The following is a 22,586-nucleotide window of genomic DNA, read 5'->3' as shown; positions in this document are numbered from 1 at the left end:
CAATATTTTAATTGTCTTTCAAAAGAAGTTATCTATCTAATAACATGCTTATGTGGATCTCAATATGTAGGGAAAACCATACGTAATGTTTCTACAAGAATTTTGGAACATATATCTGCTACAGAGAGAGGAGATGTTAGGTCAGCTGTGTCGAAACACATGATAGAGAAACATGAGGGGAGGGTGCAATTTACTTTCCAGATTATTGATAAACCTTTTTTTCAGGTCAGGAAAGGTGACTTGGAAAAAAGGTTGTTAAAGAGAGAAGCCTTTTGGATATATAACCTTCATTCCCTGGAGTCTCAGAATGGTATGAATAGGGACTGGGAACTGTCCTGTTTCTATAGATGCATATCTAGGGAACCGATATTTGGTTAATATTTCTTTCTTCCTGTTTGTCTTGAGATTTAGATTCTCACTTTGTTTGATACCACTGATACATATGTATAGATATAAACCTTTGCTGGGGTTTTTTGCTATTTTGATTTTATGTGTTTTTGTGGTTTTTCTTATTTTATATATGTTTAGGGGGGTAAGGGTTAACTACATCTGATGATTTCATCTGGCACTGTTTAGTAGAGATGTAGCGAACCTCACAAAAAAAGTTCGCGAACCCGTTCGCGAACTTCCGCTAAAAAGTGCGAACTTTTGCGAACTTTGCGAACCCCATAGACTTCACTGGGAAGGCGAACTTTAAAACCTAGAAAAGCCATTTCTGGCCAGAAAACTGATTTTAAAGTTATTTAAAGGGTGCCACGACCTGGACAGTGACATGCAGGAGGGGGATCAAGGGCAAAAATTTATCTGAAAAATACGTTGTTGATACAGCGTTGCGTTTTGTGCTGTAAAGGGCAGAAATCACACTACATTCCTAAACTTGTGTAATAAACTGCTTTAAAACATCCAGCGTCTACATGCCAATCAAGTCGTGTAAAGGTTACAGCCGGTTCACACGCAAAGACAAAACGCTGCAGTAATGGATACGGAATATATTATTGCTGGTGGAAAAACGTCGCTCAGGTGATTTTATTGCAATGCAATGTCACTACTATGTGTAACGTGTAACAGCACTGGACACGTTAAAGAACAGTAACTTAAATTAAAAAAAAAAAATTAATAATAAAAAAAGAAGTGATCTCTGGTTGGTGCTGGGGGTGAACTACTAGGAGCAGCACACCAGTCCCCCACAGCTAGACTAATAGCACTCGGCTCTATAAATTACAGTAGCAAAGTAAAAAAACTCAATTAAAAAAAATGATGTGAATGTGTGGTTGGTGCTTAGTGCACTACTATGAGCAGCACACCTGTCTCCAACACACACAGACGGAGCTGCAGTACACAATGAAAAGAAGAGTAACAGTAATCTGAAAATAAAAGCAGTCCTTACAAGGGTTACAGCAGATGATCAGCACAGGACAGCTGCCTGCCCACAGCAGCTACATACAGAGCAGTAGAAAGTAGATTACTAGTCAGCAAAGCTACCTAAACTGTCCCTCAAACCCCTGCACAGCTTTCTCCCTATGCTAACTCATCAAGCACACACAGGCAGAATGTAAAATGGCTGCTGGGCTTCGGTTTATATATGGAAGGGAGTGGTCCGGGGGTGGTCCAGGAGGGAGAGCTGCCTGATTGGCTGCCATGTATCTGCTGGCTCTGGGGTGAGAGGTCACAATTTGGCTCCAGCTAAGGCGAACCCAAAATTGCGAACTTCGCTAAAAGTTCGCGAACTTGCGAACTTGCGAACTTGCGAACACCTGATTTTCGTGCGAATTAGTTCTCCGGCGAACAGTTCGCTACATCTCTACTGTTTAGAGTGCTGGTTTGGGTATAAATAACCCCTCCCATACAGGGACTGTTTAAGCTTCTGATGAAGTGACGTGAGGTCACGAAATGCGTTAAACGTAATGTGACTAAATAAAGACTGATTTTATTTTTTCACCACGTGGTGCTCCGCTTTTTCTGGATGTTATCGATTTGTTTTGGGGCCATTGGGAGTTGATCCGTGAGTAGCACACATGGATGAGTGGCGGTAAGTGCTCCCGTGTTGATATAACTATTTTGCGATTACTAACTGCACTACACAGCATCAGGTAGTTGTAGTTCAACAACACCCTCATCTCCAATCCAGCTCCTATATCCTATCTCTCACATAGCAGAGGCCCATCCTGGAAAAGGGGGTCACATGTAACACATGCTCTACCATATTCTAGTCAGGGTTAACCCCTTCTAAGCCAAACAAGTGTTACACTATTAAAAGTGGAAGTTTTGTCAAACACACAGCTTGAGCCTGAGCGCTGTAATGCCACATCCAACTGTCACATAGACAGTGCAGGCACAGGTACTTGCCCTTGGTCCCAAGATTGACAGCTTAAAGGCTGCAGTAGAAAGAATCAAAGCAGGAGTTAGGAGAATTGAATCCTGGGCTTTTCCTTCAGTTCCGTGCAGCAGAGCAGACCATCATTACTTTGTAGGTTTGCAGAAAGCTAAACCAGAGAGACTAGCCCATTATGTTGGAAATTATTTTTATTTGACCACATTGCATTTGCGAAAACCCTGAATGCGAGGTTTGGGTGACCATTGATCTGTATGTTCTGTTCATAGCTCATACACAGCTTTTGCAATATCGAATAGGGACAAATGATAGCTAGTTATTTACAATAAAGAGTAATTGCTACCATTTATACTATTTTATGTCATTTAAACATGCCTATTGACATATTCCCCATCCAAATTATGAAAGAGGTCTCAGTGGGAATATATTTTAGCAATTACCCATGCCAAAGCAGTTCAGATAATTAACAAGCAGGCCGCCCAGTATTGAACAGTGGCTTGATTCCCATTGAATAGAGGGAAAAAAATCCAGTTAGCGGCTTGAAAAGATCCAGGTCATAAAAAGCTTTCTCAAGTCACCAACACATTCAGGGACTTATCGACATCAAAGGCAACAGTGTTCTATAAATACTGGGATGGGACATTTGTGTCTCAAAAATCTCAAAATCTTATTTGGGTTTAATTTGCTCCCCATCTACCTATAGCAGCTACAATCAGATTGTCTCAATCAATAAGTGCTCCGTGAGGCAAGCCATGTTATTCTACTTTGAGCGCTATTTGCTGGCTCCTCCTTTGGGCATTTCCTCTGTGGTGATAACCTCTTAATCTCACATTTGGTTTGTGGATAAGTTTAATCACGAGCGCTTGATAATGTATTGATTAGTGCTGAATGAGAGCCAGACAGGGCTGTACAAAGGGAACTGAACACCACAATGTATTTTTGAAGCAGAAGCAGAATAGTTAATTACTAAAAGCTCACATATTTCTAGGTTTCAGGTACTATTTATCATTTATTAACCATTAAAGAACTAGAAACATGTCTGTCAGTGGCATAGTGTATCCCTGTCTAGTGATTGGTAGGTCTGTGCTGAGTTATGGGAGGGAGTTGCTGAATATGATCAGCTTTAGATATAATGAGATTTGTTGTAGTGTTTGCAGTTCTGTAAATAGCCCACATGCCTGTCAGCCCCTTTACTTAAACCCCAACTGTATTCTCTAAATGAAATAGAAGCAGCTGGATATTTACTGTGAGGATGTTGTTGTTTCCGGCTTCCTTGTGCCTAGATACAACCCGGGGTTCATTCAAATGGCATGGAAGGCTCTGGGGCTGGTTCTCTGGGAATATACTCTCACTCACACAATTCAGCTTGTGCTTTATGGATTCCAAATAATTTCAAAAAGAGTCACAATCAGGGAATGCCTATTAAGTAAACCTATTGCCTATTAAAGGGGTAGTTCGCCTTTAAGTTCATTTTTACTATGTTATAGATTGGCCAGTTCTAAGCAACCTTTCAGCTGGTCTGTTCTGCCTTCCTATTCTGACTCTTTCCAACTTTCAAATGGGGGTCACTGACCCCGGCAGCCAAGAAACTATTGCTCTGTGAGGCTACAATTTTATTGCTATTGTTACATTTTATTTCTTATTTTTCTGTTCTGTCTTCTATTTATATGTCAGTCTCCCATTCGTAGGAATTTCTGGTTGCTAAGGTAATTAGCAGATAAATGCTGAAATTCCAAACTGGACAGTTGCTGAACAAAAAGTGATTTAATAAAAAAAAAATATATATATATATAAATAATAAAAAATGAAGACCAGTTGCAATGAAGACCAGTCTTAGAAAATAATTTTCTACATCATACTAAATGCTAATGTAAAGGTGAACAACCCCTTCAAGCTTCTTATTACATACCAAAACTACTTATTATGATGTAAGTAAGGGTTTATTGATATAGCTTCCATAGTATATATGTTGTTGGAATATGTCTGTATTTTGGATAATTGTTCTGTTTTCTCCCACTTGCTCTATATTCAGGGCCGGATTTCTATCCCGTGCGCCCCGAGGCCGCCCCTGTGGGTTTCCCCCGTGCGCATGCGCGAACACGCGCCCCCAGTGCGCATGCGCAACGCCATCTCCCCATTGCGCATGCGCGAACGCTCCTTTTAACTCCCATACGGAGCAGTGGGGAGAGGTCCCGACTGCTCCGTATGCGAGCAAAATTTTAAAATGTTCTTGCGGCGGGGCGGCATGCCGCCCCTAAACTACTGCCGCCCTAGGCCCGGGCCTTTGTGGCCTTTCCACAAATCCGGGCCTGTCTATATTAGGGCTGCTACCTAGCCGGTATTTGATCGACCTACTGTAGCTTATAAAGCACCAGCTAGGGCTGGTGGTATCATAAATCTACCAGTAATGTACTTAAAGCTCCCTTCCCTGACTCTCTCTGCTGCCAATCACTTCTTCTAACCACAGGCCCGGCCCTGTTCTACCTATTTCCCTGCCCAGTCCACTCATTTCCCCAGCCCCACCTACCTTTTTCCACCAGCCTGCCCATTTTCCCAGCCCGTACATCATTGTCCCACCCCCAAGTGGTGTAGTGGCCCCACCCATGACCCAAAGGCCATTAATACGAATAAATAACTATTATACAGTATATCTAGATTTATAGTATATATAGTAAAAGTTTCTAGATATATAAAGAAAGGGGACATAATACGGTGAGGGATGTGAACAAGATATGAAAAGTATATTCTCATGTTACTTAATATATCCATTGATATAAATGTGATTGGCAGATCATCAATAGCTATGAGTGAATCTGTCCCATTTCACTTTGCTGAAAAATCTGCAAAAATGTGAAAACTCGCTAAATGCATTGAAGTCAATAGGTGTTTTTTGTGGCAACTTTTTTCCAATCTGGTCGACTTTGCTCATCAGTAATGATCAATACAGAATTGGGAGCAATTTGGCTTTATTAAAGTAACAGCCATAGACAGGCAAGGACAGCATGGCAGGGGCAGCATGATACAATCAGCAGAGGCAAGGGCAGTAAGAGCTTCAGTTGGCTGCGTATATCTTAAAGTAATAGACAATAGATTATAAGGGCCATTAATACATGTGTGCAAGGTGGAATTTTGGAAGCAAATTGTTATGTCTTTTACCTATAAAGCAGAATTTAATTTTTATTATTATTATTTCAGTGAAATTGCAGCTGTGCTCTGAGTTGCATCCACTAGAGATGTAGTGAACTGTTCGCCGGCGAACTAATTTGCACGAACATCGGGTGTTCGCAAGTTCGCGAACTTTCCGCGTTTGTTCGCAATTTGGGTTCGCCGCATTTTTTTTTCTGCTGCATTTTTTCTCGCCGTTTTTTCTCGGCCTAAAAACGCCGCACAAGCCACACATGGCGTTTTTCAGCCTAGTACTGGTGTAAGCAAATCCCGTTTCCATGGTGCTAATAGTGCAAAATAGCAAAAAACGCTGCGTATTTCCACTAGGTCTGCCAGCTGCCTTTGCGGTTTTACGCAACGCTGTGTCAGAGAAATTTTTGCCCTTGAACACCCTCCTGCATGCCACTGTCCAGGTCGTGGCACCCTTTAAAATCAGTTTTCTGGTCAGAAATGGCTTTTCTAGGTTTTAAAGTTCGCCTTCCCATTGAAATCTATGGGGTTCGCAAAGTTTGCGAATATTCGCACTTTTTGGCGTAAGTTCGCAAACGGGTTTGCGAACTTTTTTTTTGAGGTTCGCTACATCCCTAGCATCTACTACAATTGCGCCCAAATGCTAAAACACATGCAATTGCCTTTGCATTTGACCAGGTGCAAGTTGCATCTGGCATTTCCAGGGTGAGGGCTGTATCACTTTTGCATCAGATTCACCATACACAGCATCCATGGTCCCACATTTGTGCTTTCCAGGGATACTGGTGAGACCATACATGCAGTGTCCTTGGTTTCTTCTGTTTTTGGCATACTGTACCTTGCTGTAAGCATTGTGGGAATTCAGCCATTGTGCCTCGCTAGATTTGCTTCAGTGTGGATTTTTACCTTTATCCAGATATCCTGTTCTACTTTTTTCTTTATTTCCTGTGACATCCTTTCAAAATGAACATTCAGATACATTGCGTCTAAGCAAATTCATTAAATCCTACTTTTCAAATTAACAGCAGGTTACACATTATATAACAAATTCATATCTTTATTTTTAGCTATGAAATGTTCATTTTTTTTCTCAAAATTATCTTTTTTCAAACAAAGTCAATCCCAGATACCTCCACTGTTCCTCCCTTATCTTCAAATTTTTTCATATCTTCACAAATTTTTCATTTTGTCAAAAAACCCCAAAAATCTCTGAAACCCCAAAGCAAAGAAAGAATGTTCCAGTGTACTTAGTAAGCTCTCATTGACTTCTACATGGCCTTAACAGCTTTAACATGGTAAAATTGTACAGTCTGATTGACACGGTTTTTACGCATATTACATGACAATAAAATCAAGTTTTTTTCCTTGTAAAAAGAAAAACATTACCCTAATGAGCATTCTCTGAACTCCTCAAACTAAGCTGGAAAATGAGCAAAGACTTACTAGCTATACAGGAACCTCCCTTCCCCAAGCAATAAGCATCTACCTCAGTACAGAGATTTAATAGCAACAGTTGGCAGATACACCAGGGAGCCATACAATGCTAGAGACGTTAAACTATGGGCCGCTTTAACTCTTCGGCAGCCCCCTGGGGCCAGTTATCCGTGTTTTTGACTTCTAATTACATATTATGGTAAAATATTGCTTACATGTTTTCATTATGTTTAGTTATGCTCATTGCTAGGAAACATGAGGGTTATGCTAAGTAGGTTAATATCTTGGGAATCTGTATTGTACTTAAATCCATTCCCATGCAGAGGATTTCAGCAACTTTGGCTTTTAAAGACCCTGCAAATTATCATAAAAGTCAGATTTTTACAGGTCCAAGGATTCTGCTACAGATTTGCATGACTAGAATATAGTTTCCCTCTAAGCAGTGGCTCCATGGGTTTTCCCCTTAAGCAAACAATTATTATTAGCACAAAAAATAACTAATCTAGATATTTATAGTGGGAGTTTCTATTGATGACTGCCAACAGGTAACTCTTCATCAGCAGCACCAATATGGAATAATGGCTTATATTCATGACATAAAAATGAAGGCACAATCAGAGGGAACATCCAGGCCACTATTACCATGGTTTGTTCTGCCAACAACCTGCCTAGATAGGGTAATATAGGGTCACATAGGAGGTATGACAGTTTCCATTATATATAAATGTTTAATAGGGTAAAGGAGTGTCCAGTAAGTAACAGTAAGATATGTTTTTTTAATTGAACTGCACCTGGAAAGCAATCTTGTCCATGATTTTCACGTGACTAAATGTTCTTTTGACTAAGTTGAACCTGGTCCATTATCTGCTATATTTTCTCTCATCTTCCTCAAGCTCTGTCTTCTGATTTGCCAGCGTTCAGCTGCCATTCCAATGGGAACTAATTATGGATTCTACATTATGGCTACTGGATTCATTAGTGACTCTGCCATGATGAATAATGAACAAATAAAAATTTGGCACTTAAAGAACCAAATAAAGCAATCACCAAACAAGTGGTCCAGATTCAGCAGCCCCAGCCCCTCGGGTTTGAGAGCGGTTATCTGTAAATAGCAGGAACATGGGCTTATAGGCACGCTAAGTATCCACAAGGGCCACAACAATAAAATTCAAAAGTATTTATCATTTGAATGTAACTACTTTTGTAAATACTTTTTGTATTTTACTGGTGGGCCCTCAGAGTGCCTATAAGCCCATGTTGCTGTTTATACACGCACACACACTATTAATAGAATTTCCTCTGGAATTCTGGGCATCTTTCGATGCTGACTTTGCAACTGGCACATCCAGAAGTCAAAATTACTGAAAAACAATTCATGCCCTGGGCATCAGTAACGCAAGTCTCATTTCTGACCTTTTTTTCTGCAAGCATTGCATTTGCAAGGAAATGTTACCTTGTCTATAAATAATAACAATAATAATCTTACGTTAGAAATGAATGCTTAACTGTCCCCCAACATAAAAACACCACATAACCCCAGATCACCAACCTACTACTCAATGGGGCAATGTACAACTGTGTTCATTCATTGTAATTTGTACAAATAAAGGGCAAGTGGACAAATGGGAGAGCCCTTATGGAAGTTGTTCAGAGCATAACATGCATTTTGTTTACTGGAATGATGACTGGTTAACAGGATCTCTTTCGTTATACAAACTATGAATACAGTTTTTGGATTTGGACCCATACCAAATCCTTCACAAAATATTCATCTGAATCCTTCACCAGATCAGTAGTGCCATTTGCATATACAGATTTCAGATAAATAAACATTTTGTTCATTTGTTAACAACATTTTGGGGCAGCGGGAAAAACTTTCTAATGTTTTTGCGCACGCGTATGCGAGTTGAGAGGCTTCACTTCTGCAGCAGCAAAAAGTCACTCCTGGTAACTTCAACAGTTGAAATTCTGATTTTTCATGCAGAGAGTAGTGATAAGTGAATCTGTGCCGTTTTTTTTCGGCAAAAATGACGCATGTAAAAAAAAAATTGTCGCATGCAACTTTTTTTTTAACCCGCACGACAATTTTTTTTTTTTTGTCACAGTGAATTTTGACACCCGTTTTGCAAAACAATCTGCCAATGGCAAAATTATGCCTGGCAAATTATTTCGCCCATTACAAAACAGGACTATTTCAGTGATAGGTGAGCTCCTTTTAAGTAACTGGCATTATAGAGGCACATGGAGAGAGTGACTAGCCACAGTGTTTGTTTTATAGAGACATGTTTACAGGGTAACCCTTTTGAAATAAAAAATAACAAAAGTGGTATAAAGGTGATACCTTTGGCTAACACGGTACATCACCTTTTCCTGCTTTTATAGAGACACAACTGAAGAAGAATGGCAGAGGCAGGTGAAGAAGGGAATTGCCACCAAATGGAACTGACAGATAGCAATGACTTTACCAAAGGACCAGAGGCAGCCAAACTTCCTATAGTTGTATACAAGGTAAGCTTTCTATCCATTGGCATGTTTGAAACATGCTGGTATATTAGTCTCATTAAACTGGTGTTTGGTGCTACATGGCAAGAGTTTAGGCCATATGTCTTTCATTAATTTAGAAGTTAAAAAGCTGAATATATGTTTAGACATCAGCAGTTATTTTGGCAAGGAATGCAAATTAAAGAAAAAATAAATGACATGGAAATAAAAAGATACTTTATTCACTAACATAATAAGACAACTGAGAATGGTATGCAGAAAAAGTAAAAATTATGAGAGAAGGCATAGTGCAGAAATATCTGTGATATCATTAGTGACCCCTTAGTGAAGCCGTAGGATCTAGTGCTTATTGAAGGTATGACCAACCTTTGACTCCTCATTTATAGCCAGTAGTGCATTAGTTAGTGAGAAATGGGGAAGGTTCAAACATATCCCTTGATTACAAATTTGTACTGAGCCCCCGTGTTATTTATGTTCCTTCATACAAAGCAAGAAGAGAATCAATGCGAATCAGTTTGACTTGAGACAAGCTGCATCTCCATTATGTGTCACATTGCATTTGCATAGTCACATGTCTCAAACCCTGAGCAAGTGACAGTTTGGCAGTTATTTGCCAGAGTTCAGAGCAGCGTCAGTTAGGAGCTTTTAGAGAGAGAGAGAGATTAGAGAAGCTTGATTTTTGGAATTTAGAGCTAGAGGTAAGAGGAGCAGAGTTTTAAAGATAGATCGGAGAGGAGGTAAGTATTGAGAGGAGGTAAGTATTGAGAGGAGGTAAGTATTGAGAGGAGGTAAGTATTAAGAGGAGGGGAGCAGGAGGAGGGAGAATAGGAGCTTAGCAGAAGAGGTGGTATTTGGACACCAGGCACTCAGGAAAATGGAGAGCAATATATTGGAGAGGAAAAGTCTTGTAGGAAAGAAAAGAAAGATCCAGAGTGAGGAAGACAACGTAGAGAGAAAAAAGAAAATCTGTGTAGACGGTGGTATAAAGGCAGTGGAAGATGGCAGGAAGAGCGGAAATAGAGACAGTGAGGATAAGGAGAAGAAGAAACGATCAAGAAGTCCAGAGCAGGAGACATCATGTAAGTGAAAGAAAATTTTATTTGAATTCTGTTGGTGTAAGGCAGCTAATAAAAATCTATAGTATCAAACGAAGCTTTGCTTTTAACTGCTGCCTAGTAAAGTCTACCTACTCATTGGTTGCTATGGGTTCTTAGAGCTAAACAAGTTTTATTAACTAACCCCATGTATCTTTTATTTCTTATAAAGTAAACACAAGCAAGTTCCAAAATATTCTGCAGTGGGGTGATTATGCACCAGTGCTGTTGACCATAGGAACCAATCATATATTTACTTTCATTTACTGGACTGATCAAAACTAGTTGCTGATTGGTTGTTGTGGGTTTAGTACCTATGTTCCTAAATGATCCCTATATATATATTGAGTTTATTTTATTTAAAAAGAAATCAATTAGCAGAATTAAAGTACAGGTATGTTGATCTTATCTAGATAGGTAGAGGATAGATACACACATAAATACATACAAAGATTGGTATGGTCTTTAAGGCAGTTAAATGGAAAGAAATGAAGATGTAGGTGATTTTGATTATCTTTGGTGGGAAATTTCAGATTGGTTTGTTCCTACCAACCAGCTTGCTGTTTTATTACGTGGGTGTCAAGTAGCATATCATTTGTGTGGTATGATGAATTGCTGACTGCTCTTATTTTACCCACCAAGGTGCGATTGAACCAAAGAAGCCCCGTGTGGCAGTTACAAGACCACCTGAACTGGATATCAATAAGTACTTCTTCCATAGGGAGCTGGGGGAAGGCAGCTTTGGCACAGTGAGTAGCACCTACATGGTACTGATGCTACAACCCGTCATCTTGTAGCCCAGTTTAAAGACTCTCCCCATTTAATATTTACTGTCTTTCCCTTCTCAGGTGATGCTAGCTTCTTTTCTGGGCAAGGAGAAACCTGTGGCAGTGAAGATCGTGCCCAAAAACATTGACAGGAAGAACACAGCCATCACGAGGGAGGCCCGGATACTGAGGCTGGCATCAACAAGTCCTTTTATCTGTCACATTCGTGCAGCTTTTCAATCTCAGGTACCTGTTTATTAAGGGAATATAAAGAAAACCCTTACAATCCACAACATTTTGAAGAATGCAGTCATTTTCAAAGGGTTTGGAATGTCCATATTTGAAATAATGGGCACAGGTTTATTGTGTGTTGAAGGTGGGGCTACAGTATTTGCTTGCAAAATCTTGTCTTATGATATTACATAATGGAATGCAGGTTTATTTATCTTTATTTCTAGAGTACACTAAGGGGGCAACAAGCTTAGAAAAATTGTATACACATTAACAAACATCAAGTGGCACATGATAAGGGACAATGAAGAAAGAGGGCAATGAGTCTATAAAGACCATGATCCATATTTTCTCAGACATTTTAGTAGTGATAGAGCATGATCGTGGTTTAAAGGTGAATTTTAAAATCACTGGGGGTGGGCAAGTTGTTTCGCACCCCACTTTAGCGATTCTACTTGCTTCTTTCTTTCCCCAGGCCAATGATCCCTGTTTTTAAAAAATGCACTGACCTGGGCTATTTTTCCTGTTGTGCTGCCATTCCAATGTTCCAGGCATCAATTCATAATACACAAGAGCTATGAATAATTTGTAAATTTGTCTATATTGTTGTCGTCAGTTAGTGAGTGATTATTTATTGCATTTGTCACCTGACTTATTGTAACTAAGGCTGTGTTTATATATAAGCACCCGAGGCACAGGCCTCTCTCTCTATATATACCTGTATATGTTTATATAGCCCCCACTGGGCTTTTCCTCAAGATAACAAAATGTTTGCAGACACGTAAATAAATAGACTGAACCCATAAAATCTGCATACATCAGTTATAGAATGGTCCTATAGTCTATGTGTGATCCAAAACATATATTGCCATCTAAAGGCAAGGAACAAATAGCCTTATAAAGTTTTGCTTATCCACATATCAAAATGACACATTTCAACAATATTCATTTATGCCTCCAGAGTCTAGGGGATACAGTACTAAGATATATATAAATCCAGTAGGTTTCACATAGAAGCAACATGACAACAGCAGTCTACACTCCTAGATTTCGTTTGTCCTTTGTCCCCTTGTCCAGAGAAATAACTTTCTTTCCATTGGAAAAGCAGCCTTAGGTGGTTAGTCATGCATTCTCTGAGTGTATTTTGGGTTTTGCCTATATACTATACGTTAAACTGCCAGGACAGGTTATGATATAAATTACATGGGAGTTCATATATTCACTTGCCTTTATACATTTTGTTATCTTGATAAAGACCCCAGTAAGTGTCAAAACTTTGATATGGAATAAAAGCATCTTTTGATAAGTCCCCAGGGTGCAGCCACTTTCTGAGACTGTATATATTGCTGGCAGATTCTCCTGGAAGTGAGTGCAGATGTCTTTGAAAGAATCTGATGGCAGAACCGAGGGAGGCACAGTGGCCCAGTGCCTTGTAAAAATATTGGTGTAAAATATGTGAAAACTAAAACTTTTACATTATTAGTCCTAGTAACAGTTTATTTCTCAGCTCTAAGATATCTTGTTCCTATGTCTCACCCTCTTATCTTTCTTACCAGCTGCAAGCATTCTTCGTGCTGGAGTATGCGAGCGGCGGCACACTTATGAGACAGATCTTTCGCCATAGGACTCTGAGCCAACCGAAAATATTGTAAGTGACATAGTGCTTGTGTGACATGTTGCAACATGTGTAAGTAGAAATGTGAGATACCAGGAAAACTCCCGGTGGGCCCAGGGGTCAGTGGGCCCTCCTGCTCCTGACCATTTGGCCTGCTTCATGGTCATTCCCCATATCTGAATGGGAAAAAAGGAGAAATAGATGGAAGAATAGATTTTAGCATGTAAATAAAAGAGACTAGGAGAAAAAAGAGGTTGGGTGAGAAAAGGAGGAAAAATTGTTTGGAAAGGCGGCCTGGGGTCTAAGGTTTTCTGGTCGGTCCCTGGTCTGGCACTGGTCGTTGAACCAATTACAAAGCAGATAAGAGATGTAGGTTGTGTTTTTATTATATGTTGTTTTAAAGGAGAAGGAAAGTCATTTTGACATTTTACTGCCAATAGATTTGCCCCATTAGTGCCACCTAGAACACTATATTTATTCTACAGAAAGCTTAACTATACTATAAGTAAAGAGCCCTAGAAGATTGCAGCTGCCATTTTAGATTTGTCTTCCTAGCTTCCTGCTGCAGCTCTAGCCATTGTAGCTCAGATAACACATTCCTAAGGGAGAGGGGAGTGATTTTTATGAATTCTTATGGAGGGGGGGGGCAGTGCACAGACTCTGGCCCTGGGAATGAAAGATTTTTCTGAGAGAGGAAGATACCCAAAGAGAATGTTTACAAAAAGAGGAGACAAGAAATCTTGTGTTTCTTTAGATAGAGGGTTCAGTGCAGCTTTTCTGTAAGTGCTTATGGCTTATACCTTTTAGTTTTTACCTTTCCTTCTCCTTTAAATTGTTCCACACACCATGAATTAAATGTTCTCATATTCTATGCTATCTGGTGGTCTATGCTATGCTATGCTATATGGATGGTGGCTATCTATTAAAATTTTCAGGGTCAATACAATAATTACAATACATTATTAAAGAGTAGATTGTATATCGGTTCTGTTTAATATGAAGACTATATTTTTTCAGCTAATTACATATACATGATTTTATATTTTATTTTCAGTTTAGCAAACTTATATTTATTTATTTATTTATTTTCAAGGTTCTACTCTGCAGAGATATTGGTCGGCCTTCAGTTCCTTCACACGAATGGAATTGTTCATCGGTGAGTAAATTCTCATCCTTGTCAGATATTGCCCAATTAGGGCATTAACATGAATAGTAACTAGCCTCGATCTGCTTATTTTTTTGATAACCCAAGTACATGTATTCACACCAGACTTACTGTATAGGGAGCGGCGGTGTCCCTTCTCACTGCCAGATCTGCCGAGGCCTCATACATTGGCCAAGAAAAGCATGAGCAGATCAGATTATCAGCATTTTAATTAGCTTTTAATTAACTATGCCTTGACCTGCAATTCTTCTTTCTCTTATACTCATCTTGGCTCATTTGGTTCTTCGTGATTTTTTTTTGCATAGCTAAACACCCTAATATTTACCTTACCCTTATTTTATTTAGATTATGGTTAAATTTCATATTTCAGAAAATCCCTTATCATCTATTCCAAGTCTTCCTTTACCTCTCCTAATACCTACATAACCTGTCCCTAATGCCTGTCTTGCAGTGACATCAACCCGAACAACATTCTGCTGGATGAAGAGGGCCATGTTAAGATATGTGACTTCGGGATTTCTCTCGAAAACATATTTGGCGCCAAGACTTTCGTTAGTCGTCTAGGAACACCTGGATACAAGTCCCCAGAGGTAACAAATGTAAATTTTGTGCAAATACCAGTAACGTGAATGAGTAGAATTTTCCAGGCACATAATTCCATTTATAGTGGGATACAGGTGGGATACAAAGTATATTGTGATTATTCAGGCAGTTAGATGCAGACGGAAAGCAGGAAAGAAATACATTGTAATCTATATGGGTGCATGTTTTCTTATGCAGCAGAATAGGGCAGTAGGAGGGCTGTCTATCTGGATTTTTATGCTCCCATCATGCCCAAAATATATGTTAGCTATATCATATCTTAGATATTTTTTGTTATAGTTGGTCTTATACATGAAAAAGCACCAAATCAAAACTTTTCAACCATCTGGGTCTCTTACCTTATATTATTTTACATAATATAAGAAAATATAATTGCATAATCATATGCAATAATTGTAATTTTCTAACAATTATATTTACACGTGACAAAGTGCAGAGTATATTAAGTCAAGGTTAGACAAGCTGTGTCACTGTTTTACTTCTATAATTTGCTACACTTGCAAGTCAGAAATCAATAAGGAGATGCTGAGTGCAGAGCCAATTGGATATTTCCTTAATGTATCCCTTTACTCTCCTTATTCTCTTTAAGCAGTTTAAGGAATTTGGTTTCTTCTGGAGCTTTGAAGAAATCATTTATACATGTTAAATGATGTTCGCAATTTAATTTCCTGTGGATTAAATAATATATTCTTCCTTTTAAAGACCATGCTACTGAAGGAGTGCAACGCAGGAGTGGACTGGTGGGCACTAGGTGTCACCATGTATGAGATGGCAACTGGCCAGTTGCCATTTCCCTGGATTGGAAGCTTCAAAGAAAAACTTAAGCAGATCAAGAAGAAGCAGCCCTACTATCCAGATTTTCTTTCAGAGGAACTGCGTGATCTCCTACAAAAGGTCAGTACGGGCAACTAAAGGAACAGCCAGTGGGGGTCTTAATAATGTGGAAGTTCCTCTAAAGGTCCCCATACACGGGCCGATAGTAGCTGCCGATATCAGTCCCTTGGACCGATTCGGCAGCTAATCGGCCCGTGTATGGGCAGAACCAAGCAGCCTGGCTGACCGATATCTGGCATGAAATCAGCCAGACCTCGATCGGTAAGGTTAGAAAATCCAGTCGGATCGGGGACCGCATCCGCTTGTTGATGCGGTCCCCAAACCGACTGCCCCATGGCCGCAAATGTAATTCGATCATTTGGCCCCAGGGCCAAACGATCGGATTATTTTTTTTTTAAGATACTTGCTACCCGATATCGCCCACCCGTAGGTGGGGATATCGGGTGAAGATCAGCTCGCCAAGCGAGCGGATCTTATAGTGTATGGGGACCTTAAATGTTAGTTTTGGTATCTTGCTGACAAGGACAGAAGGTGAATTCGTTGTGATGGTAAAAGTTCCTTTTAACGTTCATTGAAATGTTTATTTATTTGTTTAGCTGCTAGAAAAGGATCCAGGTCTTCGCATCGGAGTCAACGGGAACATCAGAGAACATCCATTTTTTGCATCACTTGACTGGGTGGATGTGGAAAACCGAAGACTGGAGCCCCCTTTCAAGCCAGTAGTTGTAAGTACCCACTGACCAAGCTATGGGATAGTACAGTAATCTATTTGTACTTTCTGTTTGAGTTCAAGCTACTCTAGAACAGGGCTGCTGTAGCATAGAAGTAATATGTTCTCCTTATGCATCCACTGATAGCAATGCACATTTATGTTCTGTTAGGTTTGTTGTGATTTATTTGGAAGTAATGCCTGTTAGTTTGTGAATTTAAACTTTTGTGATTAGAAGTTTACTAAGAGAGGGCTAAACAGAAGGAGAAGTAATACAGAATAATCGTAACAATATCATTCTAGACACAGAATGAATCTGTGATATTATTGTATATTTTATTTTAGAAAGAGGCAGACAAATAATTAAAAAATAATAAATTAAAAAGACAACTTGCAGAATATCCCAGAATATCAGTATCTATAGCAGTATTTACATTCTACTAAAAGATCACTATTATATAATGGGAATATCCCAATTTTTTTTTCTTAATGAAAGAAATTTTTAATTGAATTTCTAAAAAGTTGTTCATGAATTTCGGAGCAGTTCCCCATCTGTTTCCCATCTAAAATCAAGAAAAAGGAAGATTTAAAGTGCAACAGAATAACTCATGCTTTTAAGTTCTCTAGTAATTACAAACCAGAGGTTCTGTGTATTGCTCTCATCAGTACATAGTGGGGGACCCTTATAAAATAAGTGTAGATGTTACCATCCCACTCCTGAAAAACTGAGCTATACTGCTCTACTGCTCTTATAATGAACGCAAAACAGTTCAGAACAAAATCTTGTTGAGTATTAAGGGAAACTCTTTGCCTTCATTTATTTCCATAAGAACAGATCCCCCATGTAGTGCATTCCCAGCTCATTTAAACAAGGAATGTGCCAATGCACATTTCAAATAAGCAAAAAACCTTTCATTTACTGAACTTGACTTGACAAAGGTCAACTAAATCTGGTGCAGAAGGTGATTCCAGGTCCCCCATTCTGATTTATTTGACCATGTATGGGCACATTCAAGAAGATTCATCTTTTTAACCAAAAGGTGCCATATTTGTGTAACAAAGTGTTTATATTTCTTGCAGCAAACAATTAAAATATACGCGCACCAGAAGGCCGGATTCCCAACTGATGATTCCAGCAAGGGCCCATTGCTCAAGGGCTTTACTTTTCTAGATCCCAGCTGGCCGGAGTGAAGCACCTTCATGTTGCACAGTTGGAAACATCATCGTTCCTGTGACATACAGTGGCCGTCTACCATGAACGCAAAACTGTAGATCTTAGCTAAGCTAAGTATAAATCCCCCAACATCAAATGCTCATATGATCCAGTACCACACGGGACTTCTGATATTCAAGGATAGGGAAGGAGTAGGGGGAGGATATGTCATAGAAATGTATGAATGCAATGCATTTATATATTTAAAAGATATGGAAAGCCAAAATCACTGGATTGCAAACTGTTAGGCACCTCTCGGTGACTGTAATCTGTAACCTCCTTCTCTGTGCCAGGGCTTTTATTCCTTGAAAACTGTACCAGCCTGGGGTAGATTTGTGCGTAGGACATTGTTCCAACTTCTGCCCTGCTCCCTGGTATCCCCTGCACCACCCTGGGTGGGCATATGTGCACTATAGAGATCTCTGTACGGCGCATGTGCCTACCTTGAACAGTGCAAGTGATACCTGGGATCACAGGGATCCCCATGAAAGTACCAGTGCATTTTTAAAGAAAAGGAGCACAACTCAGGGGTAGGAGGTTAGTGATTATAGTCACCGGGGAGGGGGAGGTGTCTAACAGTTTGGCAACTCCCATGTGGCTTTGGCTTTTGGTTGATCCAGGGCTTAGTCCGATTGCCATTTTGGAGTCAGGAAGGAATTTTTTTTCCCCTCTGTAACAACTTCAGAGGGGTTTTTTTTGCCTTCCTTTGGATCAACTATAAAGCCTATGCTACACAGAACTGATTCTTGGCCTGCCCATAAAAGTAAAATCAGCCCCTACGCTTTAATCACCCTAAACTTATGACTGTACCCAGAGCCATGACTTTGGACCGCAGGCCACGAATCAGCCTTGTGTAGCATTGGCCTAAAGTAGGTAAAATCAGATGAGGGTCTAGTCTTTGATAATAAACTACATTAACACCAAATACATAAAGCCAAAATCACTGGATTGCAAACTGTTAGGCACCTCTCGGTGACTGTAATCTGTAACCTCTTTCTCTGTGCCAGGGCTTTTATTCTTTGAAAACTTTACCAGCCTGGGGTAGATTTGTGTGTAGCACATTGTTCCAACTTCTGCCCTGCTCCCAGGTATCCCCTGCACCACCCTGGGTGGGCATATGTGCACTATAGAGATCTCTGTACGGCGCATGTGCCTACGTTGAACAGTGCAAGTGATACCTGGGATCACAGGGATCCCCATGAAAATACCAGTGCATTTTTTAAAGAAAAGGAGCACAACTCAGGGGTAGGAGGATAGTGATTATAGTCACTGGGGAGGGGGAGGTGTCTAACAGTTTGGCAACTCCCTTGTGGCTTTGGCTTTTGGTTGATCCAGGGCTTAGTCCGATTGCCATTTTGGAGTCAGGAAGGAATTTTTTTTCCCCTCTGTAACAACTTCAGAGGGGTTTTTTTTGCCTTCCTTTGGATCAACTATAAAGCCTATGCTACACAGGACTGATTCTTAGCCTGCCTGTAAAAGTAAAATCAGCCCCTATGCTTAAATCAGCCTAACCCTATGACTGCACCCAGAGCCATGACTTTGGCCCGGCTGCAGGCACATGGAGCAGATTTTGGCGTAGAAATAATACTCACGTATTTTGGCAGCAAAAGCCACTCCATTTGCCTGCACCCTAGCTGATGCAGAGGGTCTAAGTAAAGCCACAGGATTAGGCTGATTCAAGCGTAGGGGCTGATTCTTGGACCGCAGGCCACGAATCAGCCTTGTGTAGCATTGGCCTAAAGTAGTTAAAATCAGATGAGGGTCTAGTCTTTGATAATAAACTACATTAACACCAAATACAGAAAGCCAAAATCACTGGATTGCAAACTGTTAGGCACCTCTCGGTGACTGTAATCTGTAACCTCCTTCTCTGTGCCAGGGCTTTTATTCTTTGAAAACTGTACCAGTCTGGGGTAGATTTGTGCGTAGCACATTGTTCCATCTTCTGCCCTGCTCCATGGTATCCCCTGCACCACCCTGGGTGGGCATATGTGCACTATAGAGATCTCTGTACGGCGCATGTGCCTACCTTGAACAGTGCAAGTGATACCTGGGATCACAGGGATCCCCATGAAAGTACCAGTGTATTTTTAAAGAAAAGGAGCACAACTCAGGGGTAGGAGGTAAGTGATTATAGTCACTGGGGAGGGGGAGGTGTCTAACAGTTTGGCAACTCCCATGTGGCTTTGGCTTTTGGTTGATCCAGGGCTTAGTCCGATTGCCATTTTGGAGTCAGGAAGGAATTTTTTTTCCCCTCTGTAACAACTTCAGAGGGTTTTTGTTTGCCTTCCTCTGGATCAACTATAAAGCCTATGCTACACAGGACTGATTCTTGGCCTGCCCATAAAAGTAAAATCAGCCCCTATGCTTAAATCAGCCTAAACCTATGACTGTACCCAGAGCCATGACTTTGGACCGCAGGCCACGAATCAGCCTTGTGTAGCATTGGCCTAAAGTAGGTAAAATCAGATGAGGGTCTAGTCTTTGATAATAAACTACATTAACACCAAATACAGAAAGCCAAAATCACTGGATTGCAAACTGTTAGGCACCTCTCGGTGACCGTAATCTGTAACCTCCTTCTCTGTGCCAGGGCTTTTATTCCTTGAAAACTGTACCAGCCTGGGGTAGATTTGTGCGTAGGGCACTGTTCCAACTTCTGCCCTGCTCCCAGGTATCCCCTGCACCCCCCTGGGTGGGCATATGTGCACTATAGAGATCTCTGTACGGTGCATGTGCCTACGTTGAACAGTGCAAGTGATACCTGGGATCACAGGGATCCCCATGAAAGTACCAGTGTATTTTTAAAGAAAAGGAGCACAACTCAGGGGTAGGAGGTTAGTGATTATAGTCACTGGGGAGGGGGAGGTGTCTAACAGTTTGGCAACTCCCATGTGACTTTGGCTTTTGGTTGATCCAGGGCTTAGTCCGATTGCCATTTTGGAGTCAGGAAGGAATTTTTTCCCCCCTCTGTAACAACTTTAGGGGGGGGTTTTTTGCCTTCCTTTGGATCAACTTTGCTACACAGGACTGATTCTTGGCCTGCCCGCAAAAGTAAAATCAGCCCCTATGCTTAAATCAGCCTAAACCTATGACTGCACCCAGAGCCATGACTTTGGCCGCAGGTCAAGAATCAGCCTTGTGTAGCATTGGCCTAAAGTAGGTAAAATCAGATAATGGTCTACTCTTTGATAATAAAGTACATTAACACCAAATACCGTCTTGCGTCTCTTTTTTATTGGCATCATCTAATCGGGTTAATTTAGCCAGTGAATGGTATCAGTAGTGAGGAATTGGGTTCCCTGAGTAGTAGTAGATACCGTATAGTACTCCCAACTGCACCACACAGTGTTGAACTGTAAATGTGTTGCTTTCAGTTCTAGAAACTGAATCGTAGGGAAGTTAGTAGATTTCCACTTTGAAGTGACTGCCAGAGGGGCAGCAGTGGGGATTTAGTTGATCAGTTTCTGTGCTGGGTTTCTTAGGTTTGGGAAAATGTGGCTTAATGTGCCTCTCTGTGAACAGCCTTTCCAGCACAATAAGCTTGTCAGGGGATACATTTTAGAAAGTCTGTCGGGGGTGAGGTACCACTTCATCAACACCTTGTAGATGTTTTTTTTTGTTGGGTGCACAGCACTGTTTTATGAGCATTTTCCCCAATAGTGGTCCACTTGTGGGGGGATATTTTGTATGCAATATAGCATATAGGGGTGTTTTGGGAAAGGATCCTCAGGTAAAGTATTCATTAATTGGTACAGCTAAGAGATTAGGCCTCTCTCAAAGGGTGTGAGTTTTACATGCACCTGTGGGCCCCAGTAGAGCTATAATATAATGTTTAATTTGTAGGTACTCCATCTGTTTTGCAACAGATCATGGGATCCTTTGGCTGGTTGTGTTCCAAATATACTTAAATGTTTGATTTTGATGTATTTGAGCATTGTAATTGAGTATTGTATAGGTAGGATTTCGAAAAGGTATAACAGCTTAGGAAGGATAGTCATTTTTACATTGGCTACACCTCCTACCCATGAAACGGTTTGCAGCTCCCATTCTTGCATGTCTGAGACAATTTGTTTCACCAGGTGTATGAAATTTGTTTTATACAGTCTGTGATAATGATATAGATATCTAGATACTTGATATGGGATGTCCGCCAGTTGTACTTAAAATTTCAATGTAGGGTCTTCTTGGTTTGCTCTACAATATTTAATGCAAAGGCTTCAGAATTTTCCCAATTCATTTTATAGCCAAATAAAGGGCTGTATGCTTGTAGAGTTTCCTGGTTGGTAAGGATATTGTGGGGTTGGTAGGGTCAGTAGGATGTCTTCCGCTAAAAGGGAGAGTATTTTTTTCCCACCATTATGCCTAAGATGTCAGGTGTTCCCTTTTGGCCGCTAGAGGCTCAATGCTAAGGGCATAAAGCAGTGGGGAAAGATGGCAGTCCTGCAGGTAGGTTTAGAATAGAAGAGGCTTGTAGGAAGGGGTTCCTGGAACCCAAACCACAGGAAAACTTGATGCATATCATATAGCCCCAGTCCAGCCTTTTGATGCATGTTCGCCGTTGAGGCTGAAAACAACCAATGAAAGGCCCTGAGTTTGAATAATAGCTCAATTATTCTTTGGACGTTGTCCCCAGTCTGCTGACCTTCAACGAACCAATCTGGTCTAAGTTGATTAGGTGGGGTCAATCAATAGTTCCTTTGTGTGGTGGGATCTTTCACTTCTTTTGGTAGTACAGATATATAGGATGATAGCATGCACTATAAATAGTTTCTGTTCCTTGTAGGGAATTATTTATCAATTCTGCAAAATTGGGGAGAAAAAAATCTTGGAAAATCTTGTAGTACGTTATGAGATGGGGAGTTTATTGGCATTTGGAGATTGAGAATTAGGAAAGAGGCTATTTAACTATGAGTAATAAGAGTGAAAGACTTGGTGGGGTATGTGTAGGG

At 40.4% G+C, this 22,586-nt stretch overlaps 1 protein-coding gene across 2 annotated transcripts; it reads left to right on the top strand.

Moving 5' to 3' along the window:
- Positions 1–250: 250 nt before the first annotated feature.
- On the top strand, positions 251–19,139 carry LOC101730464 (protein kinase C delta type). Of its 2 annotated transcripts, none has more exons than XM_012957537.3 (10): positions 251–310; positions 9,284–9,409; positions 11,140–11,246; positions 11,346–11,510; positions 13,052–13,143; positions 14,204–14,266; positions 14,727–14,865; positions 15,581–15,772; positions 16,309–16,437; positions 17,502–19,139. In XM_012957537.3, the coding sequence occupies exons 4-10, from the start codon at positions 11,349–11,351 to the stop codon at positions 17,610–17,612; spliced, it is 888 nt and encodes a 295-aa protein (XP_012812991.2). In that variant the 5' UTR covers positions 251–310; positions 9,284–9,409; positions 11,140–11,246; positions 11,346–11,348; the 3' UTR covers positions 17,613–19,139. The 2 variants fall into 2 exon arrangements, with proteins under 2 accessions (XP_012812991.2, XP_004912390.2); XM_004912333.3 differs by lacking the exon at positions 251–310 and adding an exon at positions 1,769–2,029.
- The last annotated feature ends 3,447 nt before the right edge of the window (positions 19,140–22,586 follow it).

The sequence above is a fragment of the Xenopus tropicalis genome, chromosome 2, assembly GCF_000004195.4.
Source record: "Xenopus tropicalis strain Nigerian chromosome 2, UCB_Xtro_10.0, whole genome shotgun sequence".
In the NCBI taxonomy this organism is placed as follows: Eukaryota; Metazoa; Chordata; class Amphibia; order Anura; family Pipidae; genus Xenopus; species Xenopus tropicalis.
The sequence above is the reverse complement of the archived record's forward strand: the minus strand, read 5'-3'. Positions and strand labels throughout refer to the sequence as shown.

Excerpts from the sequence above, each read along its gene's own strand:
- LOC101730464 (XM_012957537.3), top strand. The coding sequence starts at position 11,349 with ATGCTAGCTTCTTTTCTGGGCAAGGAGAAACCTGTGGCAGTGAAGATC. Across the intron at positions 11,511-13,051 it reads GTGCAGCTTTTCAATCTCAG|CTGCAAGCATTCTTCGTGCT; the intron begins GTACCTGTTTAT and ends CTTTCTTACCAG. Across the intron at positions 14,866-15,580 it reads CTGGATACAAGTCCCCAGAG|ACCATGCTACTGAAGGAGTG; the intron begins GTAACAAATGTA and ends TTCCTTTTAAAG.